Source organism: Octopus bimaculoides, chromosome 28, assembly GCF_001194135.2.
Source record: "Octopus bimaculoides isolate UCB-OBI-ISO-001 chromosome 28, ASM119413v2, whole genome shotgun sequence".
Classification (NCBI taxonomy): domain Eukaryota; kingdom Metazoa; phylum Mollusca; class Cephalopoda; order Octopoda; family Octopodidae; genus Octopus; species Octopus bimaculoides.
In genome coordinates this window covers 18456069-18474660 of record NC_069008.1, presented here as the reverse complement: position 1 = coordinate 18474660, position 18592 = coordinate 18456069, and the positions used below count along the sequence as shown (strand labels likewise).

General features: G+C 38.2%; 1 protein-coding gene across 1 annotated transcript in view; it reads left to right on the top strand.

Moving 5' to 3' along the window:
- The window catches only part of LOC106874073 (ubiquitin carboxyl-terminal hydrolase 24), a 73832-nt gene that overhangs the window by 6369 nt on the left and 48871 nt on the right, over positions 1-18592 (top strand). Inside the window, exons 2-14 of the mRNA XM_052977509.1 lie at positions 3418-3613; positions 6479-6546; positions 7217-7360; positions 8297-8422; positions 9542-9577; positions 10397-10462; positions 10954-11094; positions 12017-12175; positions 13254-13365; positions 13949-14052; positions 15367-15474; positions 15640-15735; positions 17288-17449. Coding sequence (XP_052833469.1) covers positions 3418-3613; positions 6479-6546; positions 7217-7360; positions 8297-8422; positions 9542-9577; positions 10397-10462; positions 10954-11094; positions 12017-12175; positions 13254-13365; positions 13949-14052; positions 15367-15474; positions 15640-15735; positions 17288-17449 — 1518 coding nt within the window. The remainder of the gene's footprint in view (positions 1-3417; positions 3614-6478; positions 6547-7216; positions 7361-8296; positions 8423-9541; positions 9578-10396; positions 10463-10953; positions 11095-12016; positions 12176-13253; positions 13366-13948; positions 14053-15366; positions 15475-15639; positions 15736-17287; positions 17450-18592) is intronic.

Genomic DNA, 18592 nt, shown 5'->3' with positions numbered 1-18592 from the left:
GGTGGCACATAAAAGACACCATTTCGAGCGTGGCCGTTTTCGTGCGGGTGACACGTAAAAGCACCCACTACACTCTCTGAGTGGTTGGCATTAGGAAGGGCATCCAGCTGTAGAAACTGCCAAATCAGACTGGAGCCTGGTGTTGCCATCCGGTTTCACCAGTCCTCAGTCAAATCGTCCAACCCATGCTAGCATGGAAAGCAGACATTAAACGATGATGATGATAAAGGGATTGATGTTTGTTTTGAAACAACATCCCCATTTCTCAACAAATCTCTTCCAAATTTAACACACAATCCCCAAATATTCCCAAAATAATGCGAGAAGCAAGAAAGCTGTCCTGAATCCCCTGTGTTCCTGGGAGAAAATGGAAGATTCAAGAAAAAGAAAGAAATGGAAGACTGATAGTTGTATTACGGTGGTTGTAGAGTAGGGGTGTAAGTAGGGGCCTAACGAAATACTTTCTTCATTCTCTCTTTAACCCTTATCATTCTCCAGTTCTTTCTCTTTCTCCTTTTTCCTCTCATCATACACACAACATGTTATATGTAAGAACGACCGTGCGAACCCAAAAGGAGAAATGGTGACGAATGGAAAAAACAGGGCTCCTTTTATTAAACGCGTCACACGGTCGAACACAAAAATATATCAAATGATATAAATATGTTATACTTCGATAACATAGTGAATTCGTAAATGCCAGTAAAGGAAGACGATAGAACACAACCGATAAAGATGAATAACCGTAATATTTATTGTAGCATTAAAATGTATGTCTGTGTGTGAGTGTATGCGACATAATGAAAACACAATAAAAGACAGGCCGTCATATAAAGAAAAGAGTGTGTGTAAGTGATACATGTATGTGTATGCGTGAGATACAGCAGATAGAAAAAGAGTCAGTAACACATATAAGAATTTGCCAGTTTTTAGAGTACACAATAGTAACAGTCTGTATGTAAGAAGTTGAGGCGTGTGCAGCGATCACTCGTTGTGATGTTAGGGCTTCCATGCCGAGCCGGGTTCTGGAATACAGATGTTCATCGCAGGCATGGTTCTTGTCTGTTGTCTATCGTGGCGAAGGTGAATCGCACAAACAGAGTTAGAAGTTCTGCGGTAGTTTGGTAGCTGGTGTACGTGGAAAGTCGTGTTGGCGATTCTGGTGGCGAATCTTGTAGTTCGTATTGTCGTGCTGACTGGCGGCGGCGATGCTGGTAGTCGCAGTTGGAGATGCTGTTGATGTTGTCGCTGGAACTGCTGCTGCTGCTCTGTGTGGTACACGGAACAGGTCTCTAAGAGATCTGAACCGAGACGAATTTATAGCTGAAAGTAGGCTCCGATGGAGTATTAGAAAAACACTATCACGTGACCTTATTAAGGGCTGTGATTGGTCAGTTTGCGTTCTGGTGGGAATGGTACGAAGCAGTTGCCGCTTCAAATAATAATTAGTCAAGTGAGGAATACAGTAGGCTGTTCTCTGCTACGCCCGAACTTGATTATATTTATAACAGCGAGAGAAGATGGCTTCTTTGTATATAATGGCGATCGAGGTGTTAGTTTCACTACATATATACTCTCTCTCTCTCTCTGTATATATATATATATATATATATATATATTGAAACACTTCAGTTATTTTAAATTCCTCATTGAAAAATAATATCTGGAAAAGTCAGTTTGTGGTTTGAAATACTTTTGAAGGTAAAATAATTTCTTCTTTAAGTCTTTGTTTATGAAATATTTGAAGATTGTGCTCTACGAATCAGACTGGTAATTTTCCTGTTCGAAAAGCATCCTACATATATATGCATACATAAATATGTATGCATACACACACACACACACACACACACACACACACAGATAAAGTGATAAAGAAATAAAATGTGTGTGTGTGTTTGTTTACACACACTTTAGCATTGATACATTTGAAACCCACTTGTTGAACATAAGCCAATGAAGGGGAGGAGGAGGGCTTCTCTGTGGCTGTTTCACTAGAAATAACAGCCCAGTCTCCCTCAAATCACAACCTTGCCAGTTTTGTGAAGTAAACACAGTCCTGGATAATGTATTTCCTAGATACCTGTGAAAATGACTGGATTGCTTTTAATTCTAATAAGTCTGTTGGATCATGAGTGAGGAGGGCATGGGCTGTACACCACCACCAACAGGAACAACAATATTTATAGAATGTATAAGTCATTGACCTAAGAGTACATCAGATGAGGAGGGGGAAGAGCATCTAACAACTACCACCATCATCATCATCATCACCAGCTGCCGCCCAATCACTCCCTCCACCACCAGATGCTATCTACAAGTTATAAATATAAACCCAGTATGTGGGCAGGGGCAGTGATAGTGTTATGTAACAGCAGAGAAATCTAAGTTGTTTCTCTTTGCTCTTTCTCTCTCTCTCTCTCTCTACTACAACTACTACTATCACAACCACCACCACCACCACCGCAGAACACCCAAGTCAACAAAAGAAATCTATGTGGTAGCTACATATTGTAGAAATAGCTGCCAAATCACCCTCTAATCGCACCCTACTTTCTTATCTGTGTATGTATGTGTATGAGCTAATGGGAGACTTCTATATGGTACCTGGACCTGTTAGAAATAGCAGCCAAATTTCATTATCACCACACTGATACATATGCCTCTTCCTCTCTCTCTCTCTCTCTCTCTCTCTCTCTCTCTCCCCCTCTTTATGTTTCACTTTTGTATGTTTAACTTCAAGCCATGCAAGAAACTTTTAATTATCAAAGTATTTTTGGTTTAGAATTAATATTAAGAAGTATTTCAATTTTACATTGAAGGAAATATTGAACAAATATTAAAACAAGTGTAATGATTACTTAAACGGTTTGTTCAGAACACAAAAACTGTAATTGGTAATATTGTGGTAGCTTTTGTCTGAGATAATCAGCTGTATATAATCAATAATGCAATGGCTATCAGGAGGAAATAAAACTTTGTGGAATTGCTCGTTACTGGTTGTTTTCAATCTATAAATTAATGATTGTCATTGGTGAATTACTCTATCAAGTCATTTCATTCCCAAATAATTATAGTTTCCCTGTGATTAATACTTTTTTTTTTAAACATGGTACATCAAATATTGAATGAGAATCAAAGAATTTAAGAATAGCAAAGCAAAATTCATTTAATTTCTTTCTAAATTTTATTGATTGGATGAAAATATGAGTTTCCAGTAGAAAAATAGAGTGAAGTATCCCTTCCTCTCGAAGCAGTAAGTGGCCCAAATTGTAAACTAAAGATAGTAGAATGCGGCCCTTAAAAGTCATGTAATCTGACCCTTGTAGCTCAAATCCTAGCTCATCCCTGTACATCAATCATAATAATTGTTTGTTTGTCATTAAATATTTTACCATTGTTTTTTTGTTTTTCTAGAAATCTGCTAAAGACCCTTCAATTGATTCTGTGCCCCCTTTACTCACTGCTGAAGAAGAAACTAACTATGAGTTTCCTGTCACTAATCTCTATGAATTGGAAAGTCGAGTGTTTGTGGATCAATGGTCAATCCCGTATCGTAAAGAAGAATCCCTCGGCAAATGTCTCCTTGCTTCCACTTATTTTGCAGAAGCAGGTCAGTATAAATTAACACTTTTGTTGTTGTTGTTGTTGTGGGTTTTGTTTCCCGGTCTCTGCTTCACATGTCATTGTTTCTACATCTGTTTCCCCATGCTTATTTGGCTTTGCTGGGTCATCAGGATCTCAGACAGTTCTTTGTCATAGTTTTTGCCATCCAGAGGACCCTGTACATCTCATGGATTCTACTTTTAGCATAGTTTCAATGGTTCGTATATTTTATCATGGCTCCAAATGTGACTATCCTGACTTTTTTTCTTTGGGAGATACTATTTAAAGTAACCTTAACTTCTTTGTGAAAAAGCTCAGGTTGTAAGAATCCTTACTCTTCTGTAATTATGGATTCATTAATTTAAACATTATCAACCTTTCATATCTGTTGACCAGATTTTTTTATTGAAATTATAACCAGCAGTGATTTTGTTACAAAATTTTCTATCTGAGACATGAGATCGAAAATGGAAAAAATGGTTAATGGGTGTATATGCCATATTTCAGGAGTTTTGCTCCTTCATCAGCACCATGTCCAGCCTATCAACCATCCACAAAGTCATTGGTTAAATAACCACTACAGCAGTGTAACATTATTGGATACACTAATTTTACACATTAAACACCTTCTTGGCAGCTGGTATGTGCATATTAATGACTTGTAAAGATACCTCATTCCGTTATGCGACCACAATATGCTACAAAGTATATTTAAGTAGTCGGATACAAAACTTCATAACAAATAGGCGCTGGCTATAATTTCTATAGAAAATCTGTACAGATAACCTTAACATGTGATTTAATAGCACTGCTAACACAGTAGAACATAATATTGACTTATAAAGCATTTAATATACTTTGTTGTATATTATGGTTGCATAACAAAATGTCTCTATAAGTTATTAATCCATTGATATGTTTGTGAACCCTGAGAATCTTATCACCATCATCTTGTCTTCCGTTCTGTTTCTGTACACGTCATCACAGTTCTAATTTGTTGTTATTAAAAGTTACTATCCACCTCGATGGGACAGACTGGGAGACCACATCTTGCTTGTAGCATGGTTTCTATAGTTGAATGCACTTCTTATCTCCAGCCACCATTGGGATTACAGGATTTTGATATCTAATGAGGACACATTGGATACTTGTACCAAATTTAGATGTCTGGAGTTATTAACTTTCATTTTTTCCCATTGAGATTTGGCTGCTGTTTCTACCAGGTCCAGCTACCATGTAGAGGTCTTCCTCATTGGCTCATACATACATAAGACAGAGGAAGATTTGACTGCTATTTCTACCAGGCCTAGCTACCATCCTATACAGTTCTCCTCCTTCGTTGTCACTTTATATCTGAAGTGTGTACATTGATTTCTGCCCCACCCATGTAGCGTCAGAGCTAAGGAGGTCAGGCTGTGCTAGACACAGCGTGCAGGAAGTCACTGAAGGAGGTCAAACATTAAACACACAAGATAAGAGAAGTTAAATAGCTTGGATAAGCAAGAGAAAGAAATTATGTAAATTATCTCTTGTCATCATCATCATCATTTATGTCTGGCGTGCATTGGATGGCAAAGGAGCATCTGATGACTACCATATCTTGCTGCTGTGCCTCATTTTTGCTATGCTATCTGTGATTTGATGTCTTTCCTTACCCCAAAAGGAGTGTTTGGGATACATTTTAATCATGGCATCAACACCAGAGAAGTTGTAAAAAAGATGCTAAGGATGTGCGTGTATATGCATGCATATATATATATATATACATATATATATATATATATATATTGTTGCTATTATGTTAAACTGTTGTATGTCCAAATTTGGCCAAATGCGTTTTTTTCTATATTTAATTTAGCATGCAATAGCCGGTTCTTTTGGTCAAACTATCCTATGTCCAACTGCTTCAAATGCCAAGATATGAAAGTTGTTGGATCATGTAATGAAAGTCATGGAGAGGGTCATAGCCCAACTAATTAGGGAGAGAGTGAGTCTAGATGAGATGCAGTTTGGGTTTGTGCCAGGGAAAAGCACCACTGATGCTATATTTCTGGTAAGACAGCTGCAGGAGAAATACCTAGCCAAAGATAAACTTCTGTACCTGGCTTTCGTTGATATGGAGAAAGCCTTTAACAGGGTCCCCCGATCCCTTATCTGGTGGTCAATGCAGAAACTAGGGATAGATAAGTGGTTAGTGAGAGCTGTACAAGCCATGTACAGAGAGGCTGTCAGTAAGGTGAGGGTTGGCAACAAGTACAGTGAAGAATTCCAGGTAGGGGTAAGGGTCCACCAAGAAAGGATCAGTCCTCAGCCCCCTCTTATACATTATAGTCCTACAGCCAATAACAGGAATTCAAGACAGGATATTCCTGGGAGCTTTTCTATGCCAGTGACCTTGGTCTAATAGCTGATTCACTATCAGAACTAGAGGAGAAGTTTCAGGTATGAAAGCAAAGTCTAGAATCGAAGGGCCTTAGAGTTAATCTAGCAAAAACCAAAGTAGGAAGGTAGACAAACCACAATTCCCTTCATGTAGATGGCCTTGCTTGATCTGTAGAAAAGGCGTGGGTAGAAACTGCATAAGATGTACCTGGTGTAAGCTATGGACACATAAGAGGTGCAGCAATATCAAAGAAAGGACTGCGATTTTGCTCGGCTTGACGGGTCTTCTTCTCATACATGAGGCCCAACACTGAATGTATCCTTGAAATCATTTGTATTTTATGTTTGTTTTTCTTGCTGGTAGGGGTTGGACGATTTCTCTGATGCAGTGTTTCATGACCAGATGTCCTTCCAGTCCCCTTTTAACCCTCATAGTAAGGGTTACATCCAAGCTCTCCACTCTCCTTCACCTCATTCTTCTCCATTCCAGGGTTTGCTGACACCAATGAACACTGTAAGCGCTTCATGACACAATGTATGCCGGAAGCTTTTAAAAAGGTAAACTCATCTTCCATATGCATTTACCTCTCTCTCTCTCTCTCTCTCGTTATATCCTGTGCCCACCACCACGTAATCCAAATCCCATCAACATTGTTGCCAGCAGCTTTGACTATCTTTTGATAACTTATCTGATTTGTGATGCTGTTCTTGTTGTCTTGACCAGAACCATGGTCACAACATACCAACCACGACCATCTTGTCTATATTTCCGAGCACCCCCCCCCCCCAGCAATGTCATGCTGTGATGTGCAATTCTCCCAGATTAACCCAGTTCTGTTGTGTAACTTGGAAGTCATGGGTGGAGTGGCACTGTGGTGAGGGGTGGGGATAGGCCTCAGGTCACAGACTTCTGCCTTTTGAAAGAATTTTCCAAGACACAACATATTTATAAAAGCAGGAGAACAACATTGATATTTTGGTGAAATTCTTAGCGGTATTTCGTCTGCCTGTATTTCATTCTGAGTTCAAATTTTGCTGAGGCCGACTTTGCCTTTCATCCTTTCAGGGGCGATTAAATAAGTACCAGTTATGCACTGGGGTCGATGTAATCAACTTAATCCCTCTGTCTGTCCTTGTTTGTCCCCTCTATGTTTAGCTCCCTGTGAGCAATAAAGAAATAAATATGTATTTATGTACATCCAGTTATATCTCTCTTTCTATGTTCCAGCTGATGACATACCCTGCAGTCCATCGGTGGACGTCTGAGATTCAAGAAGGAATCAACAACATGTTGCAGTTATTCATTGACCTCGTTGTTGCTCGTTTAAAACATTTACCTGTCCCCATTGGACTCCTTGATGTCTTAACGATGGTGAGTTTGATCTCGTACACTATGGAATACTACAGAACATTGTAGAACACCCAAAACATTCTATAGGACCTATGGATCACTGTCGGACACTATAGCATGTGATGGAAGACTGTTGGCCAAGTTGTCATGCAATGAGATTGATCTCAAAACCACAGGGTTGGAAAGTGAACTGCTTTACCACACTTCCATGCCTGTACCAACACGCATGCATGCACGCGCACACACACACACACACACACCTATGTATGTATGTTAATATATGTCACCTATGTAGTTGTTATATGAACAGGTAAATTTAACTGTTTCTCTGTAGATTGAAAAAGGAAACTATGAACAGCCTTATATGTATGTGTAACATATACCAGCATGGGATTTGAACTCGATAGGATGCTATCTATTTCTGTATAGAGATACAAGGTAGACATGCACAGTCGGGCTTGCGGCATATATTTTAATGGAGCACAAAATACCGATTATATAATAAAGAAAAAGATCTAATGGAAAAATCTGTGATGTCTTGACATTTCAAGAGACCAAACTTATATAATGATCATATTTGTAGGTGATAGAGGGGTGCCTGATGTTGTGTGTGTGTGTGCGACCAATGACAACAGCAGATGAAATCCTTAAAGCAGGAGTTTATCAGCAATCAAATTTAAAGTAAACAGAAAATGGAGAAATATTGATCAATAAAAATTGACTTAACTCCATGTATTTGTATTGAATTAAAAAGTAATAATTGATGGAAGTCAATATTTCTCCATTTTCTGTTTACTTTAATTTATATATATATATATATATATATATATATATATATATATATATATATACGAACATACATACATACAGTTGAGTGTATATATGTGTGTATGTATATGTTTGATGTGTTGGAGACTAAGCTTCATGTTCTCAATGCACTTCTTTTATATTCTGTAGGCGTTTGACCAAGATGCTGTGTTCCACTTCAAGAACCGTGCCCGACAATGTGACAAAACCTACTGGAAGGACAAGTTTCCAAATGGAGAACTTTATGCTGTCAATTGTTCCGGAGCAGGAAAAAACGTAAGACTACTTCTCCACACCTGATATCCTTTCCCTATTGTGTAAATTCCCATGTTGTTTCTATGTTCCATGGAATCACCCAACAAGGTGGAGTGGTCCTGTTTTGGTCAGTTCTTACTTCCTGTTTTTGCACTCATTCATCTTTCACAAACCACATCTCACTCCTATATTCTGTTTGAGGTGGGTGGACAGGGGTCTTTGACTGCCATCTTGTTCCTATCACCAACCACTTCCTACTCTCTGGTTACTGCCTGGCATTGCTTCTACACACATTATCAAGTCTTCAATGACATCTCCTCTGCCCAAACATTGTCCTCACCCATTTGCCTTTCCCTTTACAGACGTTATTGGGCGTTTTCATTGTGGCCCCAACACTAATGCTGGTGTCTTCTCTGTAAAACGGAGGGGGTCTTCACCACTCAATGTTTTCTTTGTTTGTTGGGGGTAGAAAGAAGGCATTTACAGAAAATATCCTCTTTGTGTAATGGGTTGGGCGGTGGGGTGGGGGCATCTCAGTGTGGCAGATCTCAGCTTTCTCCTACCAATTCCCAGCTCTGCAACCCAAATAAACAGTTGGCAGTTTTATTGTGCTACCACTGCTTATTGTACCTTGTTGTTCCTATATTGTGGTACCTATTTAGAACTAAACAGACTGATCCATTTTAGTGACATGTTGGTCATAAACCACCAAGCTGTGGTGCCTATTCACAGCTAGGTGGACTGATCCATTTTAGAGATGTGTTGGTCATGGACATATATGTCAGTGTTTGAGACGGTGGGTTTTGAACCACTGAACCCTTTGTTGACTGCAGCATCTTGCCACCGTCGTAAGAAATGACAATCACTACTGCATACCCCACCCCATTTACTTCTTCAACCCTTCAACATTCACATTTCTTCGTTAAATTTGATGCTTATTTATTCACATTGTTCTGAATATGTTGAATGTATTATTCCATGGCTTCAAGATTTCAATGGTGTGTTTGTATATTTTTGAATGATATTGTAGGGTAGGTGTGAGAGACTGGATCTGATCAGTTTGAACATAAAACAGGAAGAAAATTTAAATGCTAAAGGGTTAAACTGATACCTTTTTTCCTTTCTCTGTTTTGTTTGTAGGACCCTTATGGCTGGCTCACCAACCTCATTAACAGGGTAAGTACCTTGTCAAGTCTTCTTTACCATTCACTGATGGACCTGATTTACCCTTTTATAGTCAATCTCATGGCTTAATCTGTTAGGTGTAATTATATTGTTGTTATTGTATTATATATACACTGTTATATGTATGTATATAGTTGTGTATATATTTTATATATATAATGAGTGAGGGTGCATTGCCTTGTGGTTAGGGTGTTGCACTCATGAATACAAGTGGATTCCTGGACTTAGTGATGTGTTGTGTTCTTGAGCAAAGCACTTCATCATCTCCCGTTGCTCTGCAATCACTTCAACACCTGAGGTGTGTTACACCTGTGCACCTGTTCGGACAACGTTGATTAGATGCAGGGAAGAATGAGCTAACGTGCAGCAGAAGCATTTGATTGCTAGAAACAAATCATCTGTGGAGGTTGTTCAGTAGAAAAATTGCAGAAACTCCTCATTTGTGGTCGACAGTAGGAGAGTCCATGATATATATAAACACTGTTATATATATAGACATGTATATATATGTATGTATGTATATATAGCTGTTGTATTTTATATATAAACTATTAAGTGCAAGTTTATATCGTTATGTATATGTTATATTATATTTATGTCTATGTTATATATAGACAGATTCATGTCTAGCTGTCTTTATTTACTCCATCCTTGATCTTACACTAGAAACCACTGGAATGGCTCTAGTTGTTCTCGTTGTATTCAATACACAACTGTCTTCATCCAGTCCAAAGCAAGGAGCAGTGAGGGACCAGGTGTTGTGGGTTACTATATTCTGTCTATTAAATCTTTGTTTCTCTTCTGTTTTAGTTTGCTTACAAAAAGGGCTTTGAATACGTGAAAAAACATTTGGAGAGTGATGATTTAGATGCACCGGTAAGTGGTTTGTTTGACAAACTTCGGCTGTCACTAAACTAGATCCCAAAATAAATTAACAGTTCTGGGATGAAAAAAAATTCCACATGTGATTAAACAAGGTGTCTTTTTTATCTTAGACTTTGTTCTCGCTGTCAAATTGAGGTCATTGATCTGTCATTTCACCTGTGAAATACCTCCTGGCAAAGTCTACTTCTTACTATTTTGTTTGTTGGTGATTCCTTGTCCTGTTCATTACCAAGAAACAAAAACCTTCTGTGACTCGTTAAGACCCCATAAATTATATGACTGCAGTGGGCTGGAGTATTTGTCTCGTTGGTACTTAATAATGAATCATGATAATTACAATCAGTAAAATAATTTTGTAATTTATGATAAACAGTGAAAAAATAAGTTATTTGCAGACAGGTGAACTACTCGAGGCAGCTGTACCTCTTATAAGTAAAAGACGATTCCTTCATATATCTTTTTTTCTGCTTTCTACTATTCAGTCTATGGCAGCTCTTCTGCGTCCATTTGGTACTTGTGCAGACTTTTTAAACCCTTCGGTGATGTTGGATATTCTGGCCCCAGGTTTAAAGAAGGCCATCAAATATGTTCAGAGTTTGGAAGAGAAAGACTTTAAAGAAAAGGTAAGTCAGTCTCTGGTTTCCGTCTGATTGAATGAAGGACGTGATGAGACGATGACCGAGAATTGCATGACCAGGCAGATGGTATGGGAGTGCGTGGTCCCGACACATGTTGGGAGTTTCCTTTTATGGATGGGGTCATGAAGGACTTCAACTACAGGTGTGTGATTGTTGTTGTTTTACTCTGTGATTAGGCAGACCTATGAGGAAAGATTTGCCAGCCACGACCATCCCATTTTTTAGGAGTATTAAGGGTGACAGTATGTAATGTGTCCCTTGTCATTAGAAAAGATAAGGGCTTCCTTCTTGTGTGCCCTGTCAAGTTGACAAACAATGTGGATCAGGTGCGACCTGGTGCTAAACAGCAACCAGGAAGGACATCTTAGATAATGTAGTCCTAGATACATTATGACTGACTAAAAGATGGGATGGTCATAGCTGGGTTAAATAACAAGCAACCACTGCTGGCTCCTGAGACAAGTGGTGTGTCTTTGAAAGAAGATAAAAGAGATTTTTTTTTAATGTTTTCTTTTCAGTTTTTATTTTATCCGTTGCTCCAGCTTGTCATCTAAAAAGGGACATTTTCACTAATTTGCTAGGAAGCTCAGAATGTAAAGAAATACCAGACAACATATTTTGTCAATCTTGTGCCATGGAATGTTACTTTATATTATTGACCCCTGAAAAGAATGAAAGTTAAGCTGACCTCAGCAAGATTTGAACTCGGGATGTTGCTATAACAAAAAGCACAAACTGATTCCATGAAACCACCATCTTTAACATTTATTCACCTGACACTGAGCAGGGACCCTATCATAACATTTGAGTCTGTCTTTCTTTCACTTGTCTCTTATTTCCCATGTTTTACTTGAATATAACGAGAATTTCTGCTAATTACTTTTCTTAATTTTGTTTTGGTCCACAGAAAGTTGGCAGTGTTTCTGAGTTACTGGCTTCCATGAAGCTTTTATGTATGACTATGTGGCCCCAGGATGTGGAAGCTGTTGATGATCTGCGATTGGATGTGGCACTCCGAATGCTCAAATCTCCTCACTTTAATGCCAAAATGAATTCCCTAAAAGAGGTAACACATAAAATTTTCCACAAATAGTCTGAGGCTGTTTTTTTTAATGAAATTTTAAACTTTAAAACAATTCTTAACTGAATCTTCCCATGTGAACTGCTTTCCTGTCCAGTGTGTTCACTGTCCAGTGTGTTCACTGTCCAGTGTGTTCACTGTCCAGTGTGTTCACTGTCCAGTGTGTTCACTGTCCAGTGTGTTCACTGTCCAGTGTGTTCATTGTCCAGTGTGTTTTGAAGTCTAAATCAGTGGGAACCGTTGACCTGAAGCTTAAAATTCTTTTGTTCTTTGATTTGATTCAAATAAATGAAATTTATAATTAGAGAAATGACAACCTTTTTCAATGATCATTTACTGTGGTTCAAAAATAAGGATTTAAATAAAAAAAAATGTTATGTTGGGGATGGTTCTTCTGATAAAAGTTGAGGTGTGGAGTAAGAAGAGAAGTGTAGATCCCATGGCCTGGTGGTGGGCTGAGCATGGCCTTTGAAACAGCTAAATGTAGCATTCTGAGGTCCTGAGTTTAGCCAGAATGACCTTCTGAAGACCTGAGTGGGTTTTTTTTAAATTTTATAAGAAGGCACGTAGTGTAAGGGACTCTGAAGAAGGAGAAATTAAGATGAAAGGAATGAATTTATTTAAGACTTGAAAGGAGAAGGAAAACAATAAGGTGGGGGAGGGTTTTAAAGTCTGGCAGTTTGGAGAAAGGGGCCATGACCAAATAAAAATGTTTCATAATTAGTGGAAGCACAACAGCACCTGCATGAAGATGAGCTTTGAATCAGGTGAGATGGCCCCAGAGTGATCTGGAACTAAGGGAAGAAGTTCATCAGAGCACTTCCTGTGGCAATACAACATTTGAAGGAGGGGGGTGGGATCATTAAACTGGAATATATTTTTGTTGTTTTTATTTCTATTGAAATCTTTTCAACTTTGACTTTCAGAAACATCTGATCCTACTGTGCTGTAGTTGTATAATTATCTCTATCTCAGGTGACAGCTCTACACACCCTGACAACCCAACCATGACTCTACCTCCCTCCCCCCCGTACAGTCTACTTATCTCTGCTTACCTTTCCAGGTCTCCAAACTCATTGACGATGCCACAGTCAGTAAGTTAAAGACTGCCATTCACTCGGACAGAATTCTCAACTTTTTGGTTGACAAACGTGTGCTGGCTATTGCCCTAGAAGGTAAGTTCCCTGTCTTTGCTTGTTATTTAACCCAGCCATGACCATTCCATCTTTTATTCAGACCTAAGTGTATCTAGGACTACATTATCTAATGTGGCCTTCCTTGTTGTTGATGTTGTTTAGTCCCCCAGATCAATTTTGATTTAACAGACCAATGATTAAAGGGGTTCCAGCCATGACCATCTCATTTTTTTCCAACATAAATGTATTTAAGACTACATTGTCATAATTAATTTCATCTGACCCCCAAAAAGATGAAAGGCAAAGGTTAAGCTGAGAAGGATTTGAACTTAGAGCATGAAGAACCAGTAGAAATGCCATTCAACGTTTTGCCAGGTTGTCCCCCCCCCCCAATGATAATAATAACGATAGTAATAATAAATATAGTAGGTGGAGGGTCAAGTCAATTCCCAATACTCAACTGGTTCTTGTAAGTTCAAAGGGCAGCAGTTTTGAGGGGAGGTGTTTGTTAATGTCATTGACCCTAGTGTGTGACTGGTACCTTATTTTATTGACCCCAGAAACATTGTCTTATATCAGGAGAAAATCTAACAATTTTTTTTTTTTGTTTTTTTCTTCACAGGAAACATTGATCAAGCTCAATATTGTGATAAAGTGAAAGGTATTGTGGACTTTTTGGGATCCAAACTGTCTTTGGATGAACTGACAATGATTTGGAAGATGCAGGTAAATGGAGCGGGGGTGGCAGTGGTGGTGTTTCACTGCCACCATCACCATGTCATTAGTTTTTGTTTCATCTCGTTAATTCTGTCTCCCCTTTGAAACCCTTCGTTATATCCAATTCACTCAAACAGAAAACACTCATCAATTTCACATTGCTCCCACTGCTTACTGTCACCTATTTCCAGTGTCCATGATGTCTTGTGATTCTACTGAAGAAAAGACAAATCTCGTTGGTTCCATAGACATGATTTCATGGTCACCCTGACGGCCCTGGTCTTCGCTTCACCCTCCTTTTTTTGTGGTGTCTTTACACTTTTTCAAATTCTTTTTATTATTTCTTGGTCCTAAATCTTTAGGGTTTTGGGGACCCTTTAACATGTTGGGGTCAGTTTCTGAAATCCTCACACCATTCACAGTTATAGGTGTTGTTTTGTAAAGAAACATGAGTGTGTATAGTTAAGAAATCTATTTTTCAACCTCATGGTTTCAAGTTTAATCCCACTGTGTGGAATTTTGGGCAAGTCTCTTTCTATGATTTATTTATGTAATTTGTTATTTAATTTAAATTTTTAGATTAAAATATTAGATTCCAGTGAAGAATGCTAACTTCATTTCTTTCAAGCCTACGCATGTCCTCGGCTGTCACAGGCCATGTTTCACTGCCATGCAGCATAGCTGTTTGCACACAGGCATCATATAATCTGCTTTTCACTCTGAGGGAGAGGCTTTTTGTTGTCAGCAGAGGCAGGGGCTCTCTAAACTTTGCCCAACCTAATCTGATTCTCACAACTATAGTATCAAACGGCTAGAAGTTTTTGAACAAGTTAGATGGTAGATACAAAATACACTCCCTAGCTTACTGTTTAAATGCCATTTGTTTGTCTGGTAATTGGATACCCTAGTTCTCTGTTGAGTTACAACACTTCATTCTTATGTATTGCAACCATTATAAACATTTTCATTTGATAAAACCAGCCACACCTGGATGAAACTGGTGATGTAAGTTAAAAATATTTAATACATTTAGATGAAATATCACACCAGATTTTGTCTCTGATTTGTCTTACAAATTCTTTTAATGTAATTGTGCATTTTCACCCCAATTTTGTTAATATTCAAATATATGTATATATGTGTGTGCGTGTTATTTCTCTGTCTGGAGAATATCTAATTGGAAATTCCTTACATGTTTAACATGTGAAACCCTGCAGTTCCTATTAGCAAATGATACATGTGTAATGGTGAATAAATAATGCCAGTAAATTTTCCCTATATAGATAGATATAATGTGTGATAATTTTGTTGTTATTGCTGCAGAATGGCCAGTCTAACAATGTGATAGAGAACATCTACTCCATCATAGCCGCTGCAGCTGTGAAGTTTGATGCTCAACAGTTAGAACAGTTGTTCTTCCTCATACAAAAGGTTAGTTGCCTTCTTCCATTCTCTCTCTCTCTCTCTCTCTCCCCCCTCCTGTGTGTCTATGTAGTAACTTGCTCAACCGTATTTCTTATTCCCTTGTATCTCCGTTGAAATGACTACAGTCTTGTCCCTGTCCCCTATTCTATTTCTTCCCTTCTACTTTTACAGAAATGGCAGGACGACAATGACCGTGTCCGAGAGAAATTATTGAGTCTCATTGGCAAGATTGGTAAAGACGCTCGTGTTACCAAAACTACAACACGGGTCAGTGATTCTTACACATTATTGCAAGATTAATTATCGTATGTTTGTTTCTCTTCCAGTTTAGCAATGGAGTTGGCCAACATAATATTGGAGGCATTGTTTTACTGACAGGGGACCCTTCCTGTTGCTAACCCTAACCCTGTTTTGCAAGGAAAGTTTCTCTCAAGGCACAAAGGGAGCAGAGGATTTGTTGATGGGAAATGGTAGCAGTGTCATGGGACCCAGTTCAGTGATTAAAGGAGAAATGCAAATTGAAACTAACACCCAAATACTGTATTAGTTTAATGCTTAAAAGGAAGGAAAGAGTTTTGACATTTCACTCATTTGTCCTTCATGAGAAGAAAGAGGAAAGAAATTGGAAGATGAGAAAAAGAAAAAAGTTGGTGAGAGGAAAAAATAAATGAATGAGAGATGAAGCAGCAGATATGGGAATATATTTTTGTGTGTGTGTTTGTATTTATATCTCAACATTTCACTTAGGCATTGTGATGCTAACACCCTGGGGTTAGAACTCAATAAACAAAAGCTTTTGTGTGAAGCATCAGTGAAATAGAGAAGAGTAAGAATTGAGATGACAAAGGAAATAATTAGGTTAGGAACTTCATTAGCTGACAGCTGTTTATGCTATGCACACACACACACACACACACATAGATATATGTACGTGTATATATATATATATATATATATATATATATATATATATATATATATATATATATATACATGTATACATATCTGTGTGTGTGTGTCTTTGTGTTTTTCTCCTCATCACCACTTGACAACTGGTGTTGGTATGTTTATGTCTCTAACTTGATTTGGCCAAAGAGATCACTAGAATAAGGAAAGGGAAAATTGCTCCCAGTACAAAGAGGAAGTATTGCGGAGGGGCAGGTGGAGGTAGATGACTGAATGCTCGGTGTCAAAAGGCTAACGAACTATGCTAGAAAGGCAAGCACAGGTATCATGTTATAGGGGGGAAATAATGGGTGACTGAGACGAGAGGAAGGAAACGATTGGGTGCTGGAGTAAACTCTCAAACAGCAAGGAACAGGAAGGTGATTGTAAGAGAGGACAGTGGCTCATGGAAGGGAATGAGAGTGTGAAGAGAGACTTAAAGATGGGGTTAGGGTTGAATAGAGTGAGGGATGAACAAGGCTTTGGAGTGTGTGATAATATTTTACACTTTGTAGAGGAGTTTTAAATGCTTAGCTTTATATGTGATGAGGGTGAAAAAATGCCTTTTCTTACCTGGATGTCAACAAATGTGGTTAGCTTGTAAGAAAACAACCACTATTTGGACATTTGATTGAAGCTGATCCTTTCTAATCCAAATATTTCAGTTCTTGTGTGTCCTCACCCGCAGGGACATTAAGGGATTTCAATTAATAATGAAATGGTTGTTACAGTTCGCTTCTACAAAATGGACAAATCTTTTGTAGGAAACACTAAAACAATTTGATTTCACAGTGAGGTAATGGAGCGAGCAGTTTTGTGGGCCCCAACATAAAATGCATTTTGTTTAATGTTTCTCTAATGTTGTTGTTTTCAGGTGTTAGAGTTGTTGTGGGACCTGTCTCACCTACCTGCCCTTTCTACCCACCTCATAGAACAAGCTCTTAATGAGCACCTGCTCATTCTCAGTGATTCTTACATCGTCAAGGAACAGGTGAAGCGACATTATGTGATGAAGTGTGTGGAAGACATTAAGAAGGTATGTGTAAATTTACACCAGGATATTGTAGGATCAAACCCTACCTCTATGTAGCTGTGTAGTTTAGAAGGCCCTTACACTATCCATCATCATTTCCTTTTCCCCTTTCTACTGCTACTCTTCTGGTCTCTGTTCCTTACAAGTGGCTTGTCCTGTCTCCTCTCTTCCTTGCCATTCAGTCTTTTCTCCTCTTTCTATCACATGTGTTATTAACCCCACCCTCTGATGCAAGACTAACTACTGTGCACAGTCCTTCTTCCCTAAAGTGTTATCCCTCTCGAATTCTCTCCCTGCACATGTCTCTTCTTCAAAATGCTAATATCTCTGGTCTCAGAAACCTGCCATGTGTGTTGTACCTTCCTCCAGATTTAGTTTGGAAAATTATTAAAGGGGATGTTTTGTCTTAAGAAAATAAAGTGAAACGAACCATTGCACCATACAAAATCTGTAAACTAATTACCCTACATTAACGGTATTAATATAATTATTAAGAGTTACAATCTAAAAATATTATAGTAAACAAGATTAAAACATTATGGAATAAGTAGATAATAGTAAAAAAATGTGTTAGTGTAAAAAGTTACTAAAAGACAGATGTCAATATTGTTTATAAAATTAAAGTAAGAAAACAGGATTTATCTGCCGGTGGGTAACTGAAGAACTAAAATCAAAATGGCTGTGTTGTAGAATTTATACTAAAAGGTCATGTGACCCAGAAGTACTTCTGGGTAATTGACGCTGTATTTGTCACATGACCTTTTAGTATAAATTCGGATCTAGTTTAAAACGGGGGCACCAGTATTTTCTTAACGAAACACTAACGAAACACTTTGAAACTTGGGACACTGGTAGAATGTGTCATATAAAACTTCTTTTACTCTTAGTTTTCTTAACAAAAAAAAAGGAATTCGCAAGTTATTCCATGTTAAAGTTGCCGTATTTCTGTAATTTCAACCAATCACTGACGTCTATTCAGCTGAATAGAGTTACTGCTGGGCGGTCATAAAAATGTTATTCCCTGTGACATATTTCATCCGGTTTAATCGTAATTTATACGCATATATTATATAATAAATTACGCTGTGCGTATCTATGTGTGTAACAATTTTAGAGTTCGGATTCTAGAGTTAGGGTTAGGGTTAA